The 19,579-nt window shown below is 45.4% G+C and overlaps 1 protein-coding gene across 1 annotated transcript; it reads left to right on the top strand.

Moving 5' to 3' along the window:
* Nucleotides 1-4,948: 4,948 nt before the first annotated feature.
* Nucleotides 4,949-19,052, top strand: LOC111152801 (PR/SET domain 7). The gene is given in 12 exon segments (XM_022511444.1): nucleotides 4,949-5,055; nucleotides 5,803-5,963; nucleotides 6,374-6,490; nucleotides 6,799-6,906; nucleotides 11,859-11,908; nucleotides 13,846-14,002; nucleotides 14,643-14,744; nucleotides 14,959-15,230; nucleotides 15,634-15,701; nucleotides 16,822-16,962; nucleotides 16,964-17,015; nucleotides 18,792-19,052. Coding segments are annotated over 12 exon segments (1,596 nt in total).
* Nucleotides 19,053-19,579: the final 527 nt, after the last annotated feature.

Here is a 19,579-nt window from a genome sequence, read left to right as displayed (position 1 = left end):
CAGTAGGGAGCCGACCCCAGAACCCTGGGGTCATGACCTGAACAAAAGGCAGACGCTTAACCAACTGAGCCAAGGCACCCCTGTGTTCTTTTGTATTGAATGCACTTTTCTCTTATTTCCAGCTGCCTCCCAGGCCCATCCTTGGATCCCTGGAAAACTGACCTTCCAGGCCAGGCAGAAGGCAACAGTGAACCACAGGCCAGAAACACCACAGCATGGAGACGACAGCCCAGCTGAGGTCGTCTGGTGATGGTGGAGGTACTGATGTGGGAAACAAAAGCACAAGAAATGCAGGTTAAATTAAATCTCCCTACAGCTTGCAGCCCACGGAGGGATACTTGAAAAATGCAGAGTGTGACCTTCCTCAAGGAACTCAGGGCTGCTTGGTGCCTGCAGGCTTATGTTTGACTGAAGACTAGGAGTAATGTTGTTTTGGCCCCGGCTAGCCCCTCAAGGCCCTGAGAGCCTTGCTTCTAGATTCCTTGGAGACTTGCGCTATCCCTCACCCCTACTAATTAAAAAGTTTAACAGTCATTCCTCACAATCCCAGTCCAGCTCCTTCTGCCCACAGGTCCTGTTCCAGGAGCAAGGAAGGGGTGAAGGCAAAGGCAGGGAGAGACAGGAGGCCCCTAAGTCTCCCAACTAGGCTCTGAGACTATTCCTGACAGGGGGAGACGCTGAGACAGAGCAGAACAAGAGGTAAGGGAACAAAATAAGTTGTCACAACAGTCTCAAGGCCACAAGCTTCCTGGTCAGTTCTCCATAAAAGACTCCCACCAGAAGCCCTCACTGGCAACCCACTCAGGACCCCTCTCATTCTGGAGAGCTTTTTCCCCCTTTCCATTCTCATCACCACTTAACAAGTTTCACTTTGCTTCACCCTTTTCTTTCAGTGAGATTCATTCTTGGACTCCATGAGACAAGACCCTCACACCCCTGTAACAGCAGGAGAGAGAAGAGAAGGCCGTCCCCATCCCAGTCTGAGCCGCTGTCACTGGATGACGTACCCTTAAGGTCGGGAACCCCCTGAAACCTCCAAGCCAGGGCTCACAAAGGGAAGACATGTTGATAGGGACTGCCAACCCCTCAGGGACTGTGCAAAGGCTATCTCTAAAAAGGGAGGCCTCAGCTCGGGCTCACCAGGCTTCTGGAAGTGGGACACCCAGCCCACAGCCATCAGCAGAGGCTGTCAGAGCTCTGGAAGACTCGGGCTGTCCATGGCTGAGGAGGGGCTCCCAGAGGAGTTTCTGCCCATGGCCACAGGTCAGACCTCCTGGGCCCCTGCACTGACCCTGAAGTCCCAGAAGCCTTTGGTGATGGAACTCAGTGAGCTCTGTGCTCCCCCGGACCCAGACCTGGGACTGGGGGTCTGCGCCGTCCACACGGCTCCCCCAGTAAGACACATAAAATTAACCACCCCAGGGCCTACTTCTTTTTTTTTTTTATTCATTTGACAGATAGAGATCACAAGTAGGTAGAGAGACAGGCAGAGAGAGAGGAGGAAGCAGGCTCCCCGCTGAGCAGAGAGCCCGATGTGGGGCTCGATCCCAGGACCCTGGGATCATGACCCGAGCCGAAGGCAGAGGCTTTAACCCACTGAGCCACCCAGGCGCCCCCCAGGGCCTACTTCTTGATTCCATATTGAATTATATTGATAAGACTATATACTCATTGCCAAAATGAATACTTTTAATACTTAAGTTTATAAGAAATGTTCATATTTGACAGGCTAGCCTACCCATTAGTCTTAATTATTTTCATTTCCTTGCTATTCGCTTTTATTTTTACACATTATCTTTTTAACCTGTTTGGAAAATTCCACAAAGTAAATTATTTTTATAGGAATATATTAACATATGGAGACCTGATGTGTTTATAACACTGAGTATTTCTGTCGGAGAGCACATTATGCCTTTCCATTTGTTTCTTTTCTTTCTGTCATTATCCTTTTGAATTTTTCTTATTTTTGGCCAAGTCTTGGTTTGGAGAGTTTTTTTGAAGGGGTCTAAGTTTTGTTTCAGTTTTGCTATTTAATGGGTTCTTTAACTGCACTGCATCTTATCCAACAGGAAGAGACCACCTTGCAAATGTACCCCTACTTCACCTATAGTAGGTGAACTTCTCTCCTAACCCTGCAGGAGGAAGGATGTTTTCCTAGCTGTTGGGTCGGTGGGCTCCGGGAGTGCAGGAGGAAGAATAGAAATGACCCGGAGTGCAGGAGGAGCAATGGAAATGACCGGTGTCTTCCAGCCTACCCCCCGTCCTTAACCCTTGACTCTCCCGCCAAAAGGATGTATGCCCAGGTCACGTCTCCATAGGTAACCGATACCTCTGCAGGAGACAGATAAAAGACCCCGGCCAACTCCCTCCCAGTGCGACTTCCCCCACTCTGCTTTCCAGAGTCACGGAACCTCACCCGAGAGTGCCCACCTCCTCCCAGTGCAACTTTCCTGGCTCCCCCTTCTCCTGAGCCCTAAAACTTCGCCGGAGAGTGCCTTTAATAAATCTTGCCTTGCACCCACTTTGCCTGGAGTCGTGTTTATCTCGCCTACAAAACCTTACACTAGCAATAGCCTGGCCAACAAGAGACAGTCCTAGCTCAGGCAAGGAGAAGTCTCGGTGCTTCAACTCCCTTTACTCCAGCAAACTTTTTGTCTATAATGGCCTTCCCAAATCCCCTTCTCCTCTCTAAAAGATAGCCCTCTCCTTTGTTCTGAGGGCCATCCTATGGTTTTGCCCTCATTTGCTAGTCCTGGATTGCAATTCTCTGCTATTCCAGGATAAAGTCCTTTCTGCTGCTAAAATAACTGGCAGCTTTCTTTTTAAGGTTAACAGTGAGCACTTGAAGAGCAATATTTTTTTTTAATCTCACATTTCTTTGAACCATAAAGCTGACAGCAGGGACCACATAGATGCTCACGCACAAGACCGACCATCAACTCTGCACCCACCCAAACATCGACCACTACACAGATGGTCTCACAATTTCCTGAAGCTCCCCACTCTCTCACTGCTCCCTCTACTCCCAGCCCCCACCCAGCACTCTTCTCGGGGGAACCTAAGAGGTCTGTGGGCCCTTAGAGGTCCGATCGACCACTCCCTTCATGACGGCTGAGCTGGGCAAACTTTGCCTGGAATCTGGCGGTCCTTCCTTGGTAAGAATTCCGGCTTTGGAGCCCTAGTTCAGGGAAACTGTGTTATGTTTTTATGTTCAAAATTTAGTAAAAGCCAGAAACGCTATTCCCATTTTATCTTCTGAAAACCAGTAGGTCTTAAACTGGCCCACCTCAGTGGACTGAGTGTCCTTATAGCTGATGCTTCATTTTTATGCAAAATACTTGCATATTATTTCAGGGTTTTTTTCCTTTGATTTTATTTATGTCTCCTTCTTTCTGATGACTTTTCTTCTTTTTTTAGTACGGAGCACTTCACAAACGTGCATGTCATCCTCCAACAGGAAGCATGCTAATCTTCTCTGTATCATTCCACTAAGCCAGCACGACTTCTGATGACTTTGAGACCTACATTATTTAAACACGGTTTTTACTCACAAACGCCACTTCCACTTTTAGCTTAAGAATTCTAAGTGGCATTACCTGAGTGCTCAGTTAGTTAAGCATCCGTCTTTGGATTTCGGCTCAGGTCATGAATTGAGGGTCGTGAGATCAAGCCCTGGATGGAGCCCCACCTCGAGCCCCAATCCAGGCTCCTCACTGGGCATGGAACCTGCTCGAGATTCTCTCTCTCTATCTCTCTATCTCTCTCTCCCTCCCTCTGCCCCTCACCACCGCCCCCCCCCCCCTCCTTCCCTCCCCCAAAAAAAAAAAAAAAAAGGAAGAAAAGAAAAGATAAAGAATTCTCAGTGGTTTTCTAATATACCTACTCTTCCGTTTGTCGGGTTTAAAGCTTTGAGCCGTGTAGACTTTATTTGATGTCTATACTTTGTTTCATCACACATTACTGAATTACACAGTTGTCCCCTGAATGTAATGCGATATTCATTGTACACTAAATGGTCACATCTAGCTATTGCTAAAGATGGATTCTACCAGGAAGGGCACAGATGGCCTGGGAAACCCTTCCAGGGCCGGAAAGTGTGGTCGAGCAAAGAATCTTTGTGCCAGGTCCACCCTAAAGACCTGCGGTCAGCTCAACGCGCTCGGCTCAGCCTGGGCTGCAGGGCACTCTGCTCCGTCTCCTGCCCTGCCCTGCCTTCACCAGCGTCTGGGTACCGAACAGTCAAGGAAAACTGCCATACTGCGCCTGCGCACTGCTGTTTCTTGACAGACACGTACTGGACTCCGAGCAGCCAATCCCCGCGGGGTGGGGCGGGACCGTCCACGGGGGTGGGGTTCTGCCGGTGACTGACACACGCAACTGGCCCTACGCTCCGCCCCCTCAGGCCCCTCCTGCACGCCGATTGGAAGGGCTACTTTGCTTGCAGCGCTGATTGGTGGCTTCTGCCTGACTTGGCAGTACAAGCCGGTATCGCGCCGACCACGCGTCTCACTTCTCACCAGGCTGGAAGCGCGCGGGGGCTCTGCGAAGGCGCCAGACCAGGGTGGGCGGTGAGGGCCTCCAGGGAGACTGACGGGAACACGGACGCCCCTGCAGTGCCCTGTGAAACTCTTCTAAACCCCGACTCTGAAACCTTCAAACCTCACCCGGGAGACCCTGGGACCCCTCACCCTGTCTGGCTCCAACTCCCCTCAGCCGCAGGGACACCAAATCTCGCCGCCTCAAGGGAACCCAATTCCTCTGCCTTGGAGGGTCCTCACAGCTCGGCGGGAGACCCCCCAACCCCCAAGCACCTCAGCTGCAGAAACCTCAAATCCCTCACCCAGAGAAACACTAAATCCCTAATACTTAGAGGCCCAAATCCCCCTGAGTAACACAAATCACCCTCGGCCTGAGGCACCCCCAAAACCCTCAGCCCGAGACACCCGAAATGTACGCCCACAGAGAGCACATCCCCCCAGCCTCAGAGACCCTGAGGACCATCAGCCTGCAAGCTCATAAATCCCTGCGGCTCCACAGACCCCAAGGAAACTCCACGTCAGAAAACCTAAAGCCGGTTCACGAGAGACTACGGATCTTAGAACGCGAGACCTCTAATCTCTTCAGTCTCCAAGATCCCACATTCTCTCAGCCTGAGCGTTCTCAATCTCTCCAGCCTGAAAGACCCCAAATCTTGTCCTGAGAGACTGCCAACACCGTCAGCCTGAGGAACCCCAGATGTCCTCTGCCGGGCGCCCCAGATACCCTTGACATGAGAGACCCCAACCCCTCCCCCGAGTGAGACCAAATCCCTTCACCCCGAGATCTCTCTGTCCCTTGGAGATCCAGACTGCTCACACCACATTTTTCCAGAATCCCCAGTGGGACATCCCGAGAAACCCTCCTTTGGGAAGTACTCACGTCCTCTCCCTGGAGCAGAGCTGTGGGCGTCTGTCAGCAGCCCCAGCCTTCAGGGACCCCCAGGCCTCCTCGGTGCTCTTCCGGCCTTGCACCTCAGGACTCCCAGCAAACGCTGGCAGCCACATCCCTCCAGCTTCCCTCCCTCAGACGGCCGAGCTGCGGGGAATAAAAGAAACAAAACCTAACTCTCATTAGGATGTCTGTCAAGGCCAGGAGAGACTCCTCCCTGCCACCAAGACCCCAGACCTCACCTGCATCTTCTAATCCTCTCTGGGGCCCCCACATGTTCTTGTTCTAGACCCCCCACCCAAATGGGGAAGACAGAAACGGCTCTGGGCAGTGGTCTGGGCTGTCACCCACTCTCAGCACCTTCTTCTTCCACAGGCGCTTTGGCCTTGGGACAGAGAGACTCATGCGGCCACTGACGGCCTCAGAGTCTGAGCAGGGCCTGCCTGGAGGTCCCAGCACCAGGAGCCTCAACAGGCCCCCAGAGGAGACCCCTGAGAGAGACTCGGGGAGAACAGGGTGGAAGCCCACGGTGAGAGGTGTGGGAGAAGCTGGGCTCCAGGCACGGTCTGTAGGAAGGTCGAGGAGGGGGTGGTGACAAGGAGCTGCTCCCTGAGCACCACAGACTCCTGGCCTCCACCGGCGGGGGAGCCTCTCCGTGCATGGACACAGGGTGGAGGCGCTTGCTCCTTTACGGGATGGGGGAGGGGACACAGGACAGAACCATCAGCAATGGCTCTTTGTCAGAAGACAGCTAGGGAAACGCTCAGCGCTTGTTCGGTTCACCAGGACACCCTCAGGAGGGAGAGAAGCTCTTCACCCCGCTTCACAGGAGCACTCCGAGGAATCGGGGAATGCACTACATTTAAGGTGGGGGGGAGGCCCAGCTCGAAGTCCCAACTGGGGTTAGTAAGCCACTGATGGAATCTCTCCTTTCCCTAGGCCAAAGACGCTTTCAAAGACATTTCCGTGTACTTCTCCAAGGAAGAATGGACAGAGATGGGAGACTGGGAGAAAATCCGATACAGGAATGTGAAAAGGAACTACGAAGCCCTGATAACTATAGGTAACCGGAAGTGCTGGGTGCTGATGAGCCGGGGAAACATGAGCCAGGCCTGCGGCCCTGTCGTCGTTGGCCTCTGGAGTGGCTCCGTCTGCCCCTAGTTCCCTTCCGTGTGAAGACAAATCTGGAGCGAAATTGTGTTCTTCCCTATCAGTGTAGGGCTCGCGCTGGCGATGCAGAACTCACCCCTTGCCCTCCCCTCACCTCCACCAGTTGAGTCGCCCTGACTGGGTGGTACTGTCCACTGCCACTGTGCTTGGTTCCTCCTTCTAGCTCTTCCCTCTGAGGACCAGAAGTCTGCTTCTTTCCAGGTCTCAGAGCCCCTCGACCGGCTTTCATGTGTCACCGCAGGCAGGCCATCAAACCACAAGTAGATGACACTGAGGATTCGGATGAAGAATGGACGCCAAGGCAGCAAGGTGAGGGGGCCAGGGAGATGTCGGGTTTCCTTCTAAAACCCAAGGTTCAGGGCTCAGCTGCATCTCAGGAGTCAACAAAGGAAACTCTTTCCTTAAAAACATAAACCCAAGATGTAAAACAGCATATCATATAGTAAGAGGGTATTCATATAAAGTTTTTTTTTTTAAGATTTTATTTATTTGACAGACGGAGTTCACAAGCAGGCAGAGAGGCAGGCAGAGAGAGAGGGGGAAGCAGGCTCCCTGCTGAGCAGAAAGCCTGATGCGGGGCTCGATCCCAGGACCCAGGGATCATGACCTGAGCCAAAGGCAGAGGCTTTAACCCACTGAGCCACCCAGGCGCCCCCATATAAAGTTTTTAAATGTGGACAATAATTATATCATTTGTAAATACACTAATAGTGTATAATAGTTGGTAAACATATAAAAACAAAAGAAATGCCAAATTCAGAATAGTTATAAGAGAAAATGGAAAGGGTGGCAAGTGGTTCTGCTGTGTCTTGGCTAGTTGTCTCTCTTTTTTTAAAGATTCCATTTATTTGAGTGAGAGAGAGAGAGAGAGAGAGCATGTGCACGAGAGCCCAGGTTGGGGGAGGAGCAGACAGAGAGGGAGAAACAGACTCCCCGCCGAGCAGGGAGCCTGAAGCAGGCCAATGCCAGGACCCTGGGGTCATGACCTGAGCTGAAGACAAACACTTAACCAATTGAGCCACCCAGGTGCCCTATTTTTCTATTTGTTTTTATTTTTGTTTTTGAATTTTAAAAAAGAAGTTAAAAGCTATAAAGATAAAAATAAAAAATAAAGATATACAGTTGTGGCAGAATGTTGAGATAAGGCTGAATGGTGGTGGATATGGTGGTGGTTTTACATATGATTCTCCACACCTTTTTATATATTTAAAATTCATCATTTTTTTAAAAAAGGCTGTTTTTCCTAAACATTATTACCTAATGAAAGGGCAGTTAAAGAAACCTTAATTAGACTGTAAGTCCACCAAAGAGCTAATCTCTGTGATTCCTTTTACTCAGTTATTGGATTAAATGTCTTAGAAGAGAATATGACGAACATATGTAAAGATACATCCTTGTTTATGTTTATTTAATCACACACATAATCTTGTTACCCCAAAATGAGCCAGATTCTTTTTCTTATCATGCAGAGTCTTAATTCTGGATGAGGGTTTGAGATAATTATGGAAAGGTCCATCTTCATTTTTTTTAAGTTTTCATTTTAATTCCAGTTAGTTAACATACAGTGTTGTTATATCAGTTTCAGGTATGTAATATAGTAATTAACACTTCCATGCAACCTGTGCTTATCATAATAAGTGCACTCCTTAATCCCCATAACCTATTTAACTCATCCCCTCACCCACCTCCCCCCTGGTAACCATCAGTGTGTTCTCCTCTATAGTTTGGAATTTGTTTCTTGGTTTGCCTCTTTTTTTCCCCTTTGCTCATTTGTTTCTTAAATTCCACACATCAGTGAAATCATGTGGTAATTATCCTTCTCTGAACGACTTATGTCACATAGTATAATACTCTTGTTCCATCCATGTTGTTGCAAATGGCAAGATTTCATTCTTTTTTATAGCTAATATTCATATATATTATATCGAGATATAGATAGATTTATATGTATATATGTATATGTATATATAACACATCTTCTTTATCCATTTGTCAGTTGGACACTTGGGACTATTTCCGTAGTTTGGCTATTGTAGATATGGATGGTATAAACACTGGGGTGCATGTATCCCTTTGAAACAGTACTTTTTTATTCTTTGAGTAATATCTAGTAGTGCAATTGCTGGATCATAGGATAGTTCTATTTATAACTTTTTAGGAAACTCCATTCTGTTTTCTGGAGTAGCTGCACTAGTTTGCATTCTCACCAACAGTGCAAGAGGGTTCCCCTTTCTTCACATCCTCACCCTGTGCTGTGACAGGTGTGAGATGACATCTTCTGTAGCTTTTATTTGTATTTCCCTGATGATCAGTGACGGTGAGCATCTTTTCATGTCTGTTGGCCATCTGTATGCCTTTTTTGAAAAAAATGTCTATTCATGTCTTCTGCCCATTTTTTAATTGGATTATTCATTTTGGAGGTGTTGAGTTTTATAAATTCTTTATATATTTTGGATAGTAGCCATTTATCAGATATGTCATTTGTGGGGTGCCTGGGTGGCACAGTGGGTTAAGGCCTCTGCCTTCGGCTCAGGTCATGATCCCAGGGTCCTGGGATCAAACCCCTCATGGGGCTCTCTGCTCAGCGAGGAGCCTGCTTCCCCCTCTCTCTGCCTGCCTCTCTGCCTACTTGTAGTCTCTGTCTGTCAAATAAATAAATAAAATCTTAAAAAAAAAAGATATGTCATTTGCAAATATCTTCTCCCATTCTGTAGGCAGCCTTTTAATTTTGTTGGTTGCTTCCTTCACTGTGCAGAAGGTTTTCATTTCAATGTAGTCCCAGTAGTTTATTTCTGCTTGCTTCCCTTGACTCAGGAGACATATCTAGAAAGACGTATCTGTGACCAGTGGCAAAGAGGTTACTGCCTGTGCTCTCCTCCAGGATTCTTATGGTATTAAGTCTTGCATTTAGGTTTTCAATCCATTCTGAATTTATTTTTGTGTTCGGTGTAAGGAAGTTGCCTAGTTTCATTCCCTTGCATGTTGCTGTCCAGTTTTCCCAACACCATTTGCTGAAGAGATTCTTTCTGGCTTTGTTGAAGATCAATTGATCATATAGTTGTGGATTCACTTTTGGGTTTTCTGTCTGTTCCATTGATCTGTGTGTCTATGTTTATGCCAGTACCATACTGTTTTAATTACTAGAGCTTTGTAATAGGACTTGAAGTCCAGAATTGTGTTACCTCCAGCTTTTCTCTTCTTTGTTAAGGCATCTTTATTCTTTTGCATGTGACTATTATATTCTCTCAGCATCGTTTGTTGAAAAGATTGTCCTTTCCCCATTCTATAGTCTTGGCATCCTTTACAAAGATTATTCAACTATATGGGCTTTCTATTCTGTTCCATAGATTATATGTCTGTTGTTATGCCAATAATATACTGTTTTGCTTACTGTAGCCGTGTAATATGTTTTGAAACCAGAAACTGTGAGTTCTCCAACTTTGTTCTTCTTTCTCAAGATTGTTTTGGCTATTTGGGGTCCTCTGAAATTTCATATTAACTTTAGGATTGACTTTTTCTATTTTTGCAAAAAAATACCATTCGGGTTTTGATAAGAATTGCATTGAATCTGTATATTGCTTTGTAGTGTAGACATATTAATGATATTAAGACCCCTAATACATGAACATGGGGTGTTTTTCCATTTACTTGTGTCTTCTTTAAATTCTTTCAGTAATGTTTTGTAGTTTTCAGTGTACAAATGTTACACCTCCTTGGTTAAGTTTGCTCCTAATTATTTCATTCCTTTTGGTGTTATTATAAATAAGACTGTTTTCTTAATTTCCTTTTGGATTATTCATTGTTAGTACATACAAATGCAGATAAGTTTTTTATTAAGTTCAATTAGCCAATATATAGTACATCATTAGTTTTTGATGTAGTGTTCAGTGATTCATTAGTTGTGTATAACACCCAATGCTCATCACATCACTTGCCCTCCTTAATACCCATCACCTAGTTACCCCGTCTCCTCACCGCCCCCACTAATTTTCTTTAACATTCTGTTTGCTTATTTATTTGAGAGAGAGCGTGCATACACATTGGGGGGAGTGGCAGATGGAGATGGAAAGGCAGAGACTCTTTTTTTTTAAATTTTTAATTTTTTATTAACATATAATGTATTATTAGCCCCAGGGGTACAGGTCTGTGAATCGCCAGGTTTACACACTTCACAGCACTCACCATAACACATACCTTCCCCAATGTCCATAACCCAACCACCCTATCCCTACCCCCTCCCCGCCAAGCCTCAGCTTGTTTTGTGAGATTAAGAGTCTCTTATGGTTTGTCTCCCTCCTGATCCCATCTTGTTTCACTTTTTTCCCTCCCTGCCCCCCCAAACCCCTCACTTTGCCTCTCAGCCTCCTCATATCAGGGAGATCATATGATAATTGTCTTTCTCTGATTGACTTATTTCACTCAGCATAAGAAAGGCAGAGACTCCTAAGGAGACTCTGTACTGAGCACAGAGCCCAACATAGGGCTTGATCACAACTCCAAGATTACAACCAGAGCCAAAACCAAGAGTCAGACACTCAACTGACTGAGCCACGCAGGCAACCTAAATGCAACAAATTTTTTAGTGTTAATTTTGTAACCTTAAGCTTTGCTGAATTCATTTGTTAGTTCTCACAGGTTTTGTGTGTGTGTGTGTGTGTGTGTGTGTGTGTGTGTGTGTGTGTGTATGGAATCTTTAGGATTTTCCACATTTAAGATCATGTCATCTGTGAACAAACAAAATTTTACCTCTTTCTTTCCAAAATGCATGTCCTTTTTTTTTTTTTCCCCCAATACCCTGGCTAGGACTTTCAGTACTATGTTGAATAGAAGTAGTGAGAGTGGACATCCTTGCCTTGTTCTTGATCTTAGAGGAAAAACTTTCAGTTTTTAACTGTAGAGTGTGATGTGGGAGATAGACTTTTTTCTTATGGTGAAGTAAGTTCTTTCAATTCTCAGTTTGTTGAGTATATTTGCCATAGAAGTTCATGACATATGTTTTAATATGTGTAATAGATAACTTATGAACATAGGATGAAGCATAAATGAGGTTTTGTGTATTTTTTTTTACATTTTAGGTAAATTAGTTCATGCCACCAGTAGCAGCACGGGCTGTGATGATACTTCAGAAACCATTTTCTAATCACCCCTTGATAATCCACATACTCGACACTCCCTGGTTAAGAACTCTGTGTCTCTAGTGAGAGCCTCTAGAGTCTGGAAACATTTACCAACCAGAACACTGATTTCTTATCACTTTATAGTCAGACCTTCTTGGGTGGCATTCAGAATGGAGCAAAGTAAACACCAGAAGGTGAGTATTTCCCAAAACCTGTGGACAAGAAAATCTTTCTCGTGGATTGAAACACAGGTAAGAGTAGGAGCTGATGCCTTCCTTTCCTGATCTCTTTAGCACAATATCCAATATCTTCATCACTTTAATAGCTAATAAAAACAGCAATGATATTAGCTACCACTTGTTTTATTTTCACTGCACTTCAGACTTCAAACAAATGAATAAACTTACTTAAACCTTACAACAACCCTATGAGGTGGGTACTATAAATATCACCATTTATAGATGAGCAAATTGAGACAAAGACATGTTTGATTATATACCTGAGATCACAGGACCAGTGATAGTGCAGTCTAATCCTAAGCTCCTTCTCTAAACCACTTATAAGCTCATTAAAACTTTCAGAGTTTTGGGGGCACCGGGGCGGTTCAGTGGGTTAAAGCCTCTGCCTTCGGCTCAGGTCACAATCCCAAGGTCCTGGGATCAAGCCCCACATCAGGCTCTCTGCTCAGCAGGGAGCCTTCCTCCTCCTCTCTCTCTCTGCCTGCCTCTCTACTTGTCTGTCAAATAAATAAATAAAATCTTAAGAAAAAAAACTTTCAGAGTTTTGTAAAATTTGCAACATTCATTTGATGATTTCAACCTCAGTTCTTTTCTATTATGCCAAAGTGAGAGATGAGCTAAGACCCTCTAAATAAGAGAAGCTTACAAATATACTAGCAATTCATACACTGGAGGATCCCAGATGCAGAAGATAGGCTCCCCCTCCCCCACCGAGAGCCTCCCATTCTAATAAGAGGAAGTATCTCCCAGCCCTGAGTAGTTTCAGGTTTGCTGATTGAGAAACAACCAATAAAATGACTTCAAGATTTCATATAGGTTGCATAATATTCATTAGAAACTCCAGATAGGTATCTGGAACTGATCTAAAATGCTCATACTTGTAGGAGAAAACAACAACTGCTTCCTCTGAGCTCTCATTAGACAACTCTCATTTTGTTCAGAATTATTTGTGTAGACTGCCTCCACACGACAAGCTCTTTCTTCTCAGAAGTCCCAGGCCCAGCTTAAGGCACCAGAGGGCCCCTCAATGTTTTCTGCATGAGTAATTCTGCATTTACAGATTAAACAAAAAATTAAAAGTTCAAGGAATGCTAAAAATAATATCTGTGATTTAGATTTTGAACATGGGCACAACTGAGGGGGTAAATTGTAACCTCTTATTCTGACTATATTAAATACCTCACCAAACAATTTGATGATCATTATAATATTTTCTGTTTTCTATAACGTTAAGAATTAGTATATATACCAATTTATGGATCAGGAAACTAAAGAGAGCTAGCTGGTGCTACAACCTTATTCAAACAAAATTGACAGGAACCAGCTAATCTAATCACAAATAGTCTTTCCTGGATATGGCAAATGGCAACTTTAGCATCCTTTTTTTTTTCTTTTTTTCTTTTTTTTTTTTTTAGTGTTTAGATACATTTCTACAAACCCTTTGTTTTCTTCCCCGTCTCTCTACTCATGTCACCTCATTTTCCAGTTGTGTGCTGTCCCCTCCATTTGCCTCCATTTCTTCCTCCATCAAATATCCACTAGTTTATAGAAGATCTCCTCTTTTCCTCTATGAGCCCTCATCACCTTCTATCTCACTATCACAGAGGACAGTGATTCTCCAACTAGTCTTCCCGAGTAATCTCCCTCCCTCACTCTCACTTTTATGGAAAATTTTGAGAAATTTAAGGGGAAAGAGTCTTAAGCCATGGGTTCTAGTCTCACATTTGATACCCACATATGCCCTTTCTTTTCCCTCTAGTATTCAGACTCTTTAAGTATTCCCAAGGGTTGTTGAAGTACTAACTAAAGTAATGCATGTGAAAACACACCATAAGCCTTAAAGGACTAAAGAAATGCATGTTGTCTTTTAATATGTGATTCTCACATTGAAGGGAATACCCAGGGCGCCATTAAGTAACGAATATAGTTTGAAGGAATTATCAGAAACAGCAAAGTTGCTGAACACAAGTGGCTCAGAGCAGGGCCAGAAACCAGTGTCCCTTCCTGGAGAAGCAAGTACCTCTGGACAGCACTCCCTACGAAAACTGGGTAAGAAAAAATAATATGGGGACTTTTAGTCCCTCTAAGTTCTCCAGAAAGGTTGATGAATACAATGTAGGTATGTGGGACAGACTTTGCCTAGGCCTGGGTTTAAGCTAGACTTACCTGAGACCTGTAGTTAGCATTGAGGCCTTGGACAAATCTTGTAAATTCTCTGAGCTCCTGAATTCTAATCTGTAGAATGAAGATAAAGATGTATAGTTTATATATTGTTTGAAAGCATTAATTTAACATAAAATAATTGACCCACGCAAGGTGTCCAATAAATCCCTCGGTGATAATAAAGACCATACTTTCTTGGTGTTGAATGCCCAGGCCCTTGTTCAATGCCTGACATGTAATGTGCCCTCAACAAATATTTTCTGAATGAAGAAATATGTGAATGAACCATTTTCTAAGAGGAAAGATTACAAAGATTAACCTGATAATGGCGAAAAAAGTAAAATTGAATTAGCCATCTCTAGTCAGTATGGAATCTTACACTCTGAATAGTTTGGGAACGGCAGAGAACAGAGTATATAGAAGGACAGGTAATAATTTATCAGAGGAGATGTTATGTTTTCTGACAAAACAGGGACTAACACTCCAGACCCCACCAACCTCACTCACATAGTCTTTTCCAACTCAGAACTCAGGAGAAAGGATGTTGAAGTAAAGATGTATAGTCTACGAGAAAGAAAGAGTCTTGCGTACCAGGAGGTCAGCGAGCCCCAGGATGATGACTACCTCTGTAAGTGGCCATCTTGGCCCACTCTCAAAGGAACTTGTTCTCTCCTGGTACCGTAACTGGGTCTTGTCTTCCGGTCCCCAAATCATCCCCTCCCTCTAGTGACTGGGAGTACAAGGTAGAGGCCAAATGATGTGAGTGTTGGGCTCTTTCTGAAACTGCTCAAGTCCAGGAACATGCAAAATCCTTTCCTAATCCCTGTTGCTCTTGCCTCCAGATTGTGAGAAGTGTCAGAACTTCTTCATTGACAGCTGTGCTGTTCACGGGCCCCCTACATTTGTAAAGGACAGTGCAGTGGACAAGGGGCAACCCAACCGCTCAGCCCTCACTCTGCCCCCTGGGCTGAGAATCAGACCATCAGGCATCCCTCAGGCTGGGCTTGGAGTATGGAACGAGGCATCTGATCTGCCATTGGGGCTACACTTTGGCCCCTATGAGGGCCAAATCACAGAAGATGAGGAGGCAGCCAACAGTGGATACTCCTGGTTGGTGAGAACCATCATCTCTTCCCCCACCCTCTGGCTTCCCACAACCCTCCTATGGATTGGGAGGACGTCACCATCTACGTGGATGGGGGTTATAACATGGCTAGCTCTGTGTACTGAGTGGACTTTGCATGAACCTGGAGCTCCTACTTAAAGATCAGAGGGTAAGAGGAGATATAATCATACAGACACAAATAGGCTCCTCCCTTGTGAGACCCCTGCCCTGAATTGACAAAGTGACCCAGATGTGTAGGTGATGACTAAGGAGCACATCATGTGGTCACACTGGGGACTGATCCCATGCAGGCTGGAAGAGCACAGACCGCAGGAGAGTAAAATAATCCCTCTATTACCTCCCCACCAAAAAAAAAAAAAAAAAGTCTTTAATTTCCCTTTCTCAAACTCAGATCACCAAAGGAAGAAACTGTTATGAGTACGTGGATGGAAAGGATAACTCTTGGGCCAACTGGATGAGGTAAGGCCGACAGGGTTCTGGCTTCTGGAGAAAACAATCACCCTCACAAACCCATGCTCCTTTCCTTCTTGTCATGCCCCCTCAATGGTCTCCCTCAATCCTCTGTTCCGCATTTTTCTCCTTATAATGCTCTTTCACTTCGAGTGACAGTTTTGGTAAAAAGGAGCTAAGAACATAGCATATGTCCTCAAAATATGCTAGATAAAATTTGAACCCTGGAAAAAACCCTGAGGAGCCCAGATTCATGAGGAACACTGGATTCACACTTTAATTTATCAACTCAACATTCATAAGCACTTACTGTGTTCCACAGTGGGGTTCATTACTTACACATATTATGCAACCCATGTCCTATGGAAGACATATTGCAGATAGACAGTAGAGGATTGACTTTAGGAAAATTTAACTATAATCTCCCTATTTTTCAAGGGCACACAGTGTAGGGATAACCTAGAACAAGGGACCTTTAATGCGTGAGGGCAGCAGCTCTTCCTAGCCTCAGTTCTAGTAGAACTAGTTCTGAAGCCTGTGTAAAAATGGGCTGCAGAATGGCCACAGGCCTCTGCACTTCATGATCCAGCCCCTTTCCTTGAGGGGCTCACATGTTAGCAGGGGATGCATTATGAATAAAATATTGTTTTCCTTTGTTGTTGTGCAAGACAGAGAGAGCTCCAAGGTTCTGTGGGAACTTGGGCGATGCATGCTTCAGACACGGTATGGGGAGATTGGAGAAAGGCCTCTCAAAGGAACATAGATTTGGGCTGAGTATGGAATGATGCGTAGTGGTCTAGAAGCAGAGTCCATGACCAAACACCATGCTATAAAACAGAACTTAATTTAGAGTTTAGAGAAACTAGATGTCACTGGGCTTTGTGACCAATCAAAGTGACAGTGAGTCTGGAGTTGGGATTTGAAAAATGGTTAAGCAGGCAAGGGGGAGAGCCTTCTAGGCCGACTGAGGGCAGTGAGCAGAACTTAGAGATGGGAATTCATATGTTGTTTTGATGGAAGCTTGAGTATGAGCAGGGCATTCCCTGATGAGCAGTGGGGGAGTGGGCGGCATAACAGCATGGAGGCCTTCAGGTGGTGGGAACTTACCTCCTCTGGTCCTCTTTCCCAGGTACGTGAACTGTGCCAGGGATGATGAGGAGCAGAATCTGGTGGCCTTTCAGTATCGCAGGCAGATCTTCTACCGAACCTGCCGGGTCATCAGGCCAGGCTGCGAACTGCTGGTCTGGTACGGGGACGAGTACGGCCAGGAGCTGGGCATCAAGTGGGGAAGCAAGTGGAAGAGCGAGCTCACAGCAGGGAAAGGTGGGCACCACTGCTCTACAAAACAGAAAAAAAAGGAAGATTTCTCCTTGGCAGTTTCCACAGTCCAACCCTTAAGTAGAGTAAACCCTGTCTAAAGTCAATGCAGTTGCAATTCCGATGCTTCAGAAATAATTCGGAATTCACAGGCATGGGACTCTTAGGAACATTTTTTTTCATTTTTAATTTCTGTTCTGATTTCTTAAATACTTCATACACAAAATATATAATAGAATATACTGATAAAAAAATTGTAGAGGCAAAAAACAAGTTTTCAGGCACCTACCAGCTCTCTTACCAAGGCAGTTTCTTCTGCCCTTTTAGCTCTTTCTTCTTAATTTGCTCCATATTTCTTTCTTTTTTTTTTCTCCATATTTCTAAATGATATCTCTCTGTTGGTGTGTACTCACCCATAATTCAGGTAGCTATCATGGGAGTCCCTACTCTGTGCCAGATAGGCTTCCAGGACTGAACAAGGTTTTCAGAGTCACTGCTCATCAGCAGCTGATGACTGAATGAACGAGGGAAATATGTGCACATAGGTATGCATGTGCATAACAGCACACAACAATTAGTGCTTTGAAAATCAAGCTAGTCCTCAGAAAGTGTCTGGGGACCAATGTGAGGGAAGGGTGAGTGCAACAGAGCTTGGATAGGGAAGGGCTCTCCCAGGAGGTAACATTTGAGGTGTGCAAACACCTGTGAGCAAAGGATTCCAGGCAAAGGGGGTCCACCTAGACAGCTGCCCCGAGGCACAAGAGAGGTGGGTGTGTGTGGTGTGTGGCTGAGAACCCCCCCGGTTAGAGGAAGCATAGACGTCAGGAATGGAGGTCAGAGAGAGCCACAGACTTCCTAGAGCCTATGGTCCACTCTGACACACTGGGGGTTTTCCTGACTGAGATGAAACAATTGTGCAGTTTCCAACTGGCAAGTGGTGTGTTCTGTTTTAAGATGATCCTATGGTTAATTTTGGAGAAAGACTGCAGTGGGGAATCCCCTCTAAGATTACATCATCTCTAAGTGAGAGAAGATGGCATATTGGCAGGAGATGGATGGCATTGGGGGGTGATATATATCCCCGTAACTGGTTGGGAAAATATTTTGAAACAGGACTTCCTATTGTATTTGAAATGGGCTAAGACTGAAGGAAATAAATACAGTATGAAGGGTATATTTTTCTATTATGATTTGCGGAAAACTAAAATAGAAGCAATTTATAACGTAGTTGGGGCAGCAGGAGCCAGAGCCCTTTAGGCCATGAGACCTGTGCAAGTGTCTCGTCCAATCTATATCCCACTTTCTAGTAGAGATCCAGACGCATACTGGTCCTCAGTTAAAAATGTCTTTTTAAATGGGGAGACTTGGGTTTGTGTTTACTCACACATCCCATTGAAGTCACCCAGCGAGTTGTTGCCTCTCAAGGAAATGAAATCACTGCAAACGCTGTCACAGAATCATACAACTTAGAAGGTGCTTGTATGTGGGGAAAGGTCACTGTCTGTCCGTCTATATAAGGAGGGAAGCTGCCTCTGACGCTACTTGAAGGTACCTAGTCCGGGTGATACTAGAAAAGCCCCTCAGTATGGGCTTTAGGATTTCTGAGGAGGATGTAGTGAGTAAAAACGGAATGGAAGAGTGAAGGAACCCTTGGCAGGAGACAGAGCTTGCATTGTCAACACAATAAAAATGAGCACCAGGGTGGCCTTACCAGGAGACAAAGCATACAACACAGCCAGTTGCATCAACATCTACCTGACCAAAAATTTCTTTTTTCAGCAGAACCAAGGCCAGAGATACATCCCTGTCCTTCTTGCACTCTGGCTTTCTCCAGTCAGAAATTCCTCAGCCAACATTTGGAACGCAATCACCCTTCTCAGATCCTCCCACGAATATCTGCAAGAGAACATTTCCAGCCAGAGGATCCCTGCCCAGGCGAACAAAATCACCAGCAGCAGCAACATTCTGATCCGCAGAGCTGGAATGACAAAGCTAAAGGTCAAGAGGTCAAAGAAAGTTTCAAACCTTTGCTTGAAAGTATAAGGCAGAGGAGAAATTCAAGAGCCTTTCCCACCCCATGCAAAGGACAAACAGGGTATGAGGGAATGGTAGAGGAAGAGCCCAGCACAGGCCAGAAACTGAATCCAGAGGAGACAGGAAAATTATTCATGGGGGTAGGAATGTCAAGAATTATAAGAGTCAAATATAGAGGCAGTGGGCAAGGCTTCGATGATAGGTCATATCTCAGCAGACACCAGAGAACACACAAAGAGGAGAAGCTGTCTGTTGGCAAGGAGCTGAGGAGAGGGTTCATTCATAAGTCAGTCCTTGTTACACACCAGAGGACACACACAGGGGAGAAGCCTTACATTTGCAGGGAGTGTGGGCGAGGCTTTACACGGAGGTCAAATCTCATCACACACCAGAGGACACACACAGGGGAGAAGCCCTACGTTTGCAGGGAGTGTGGGCGAGGCTTTACATGGAGGTCAGGTCTCATCACACACCAGAGGACACACACAGAAGCTTTACCAATAAATTGCATCTCCACGACCAGAGGAAAAATGTAG

The sequence above is a fragment of the Enhydra lutris genome, unplaced genomic scaffold (genome assembly GCF_002288905.1).
Source record: "Enhydra lutris kenyoni isolate GAN:26980312 unplaced genomic scaffold, ASM228890v2 scaffoldscaffold30, whole genome shotgun sequence".
Classification (NCBI taxonomy): domain Eukaryota; kingdom Metazoa; phylum Chordata; class Mammalia; order Carnivora; family Mustelidae; genus Enhydra; species Enhydra lutris.
This window is presented reverse-complemented; position numbering and strand designations above follow the sequence as displayed.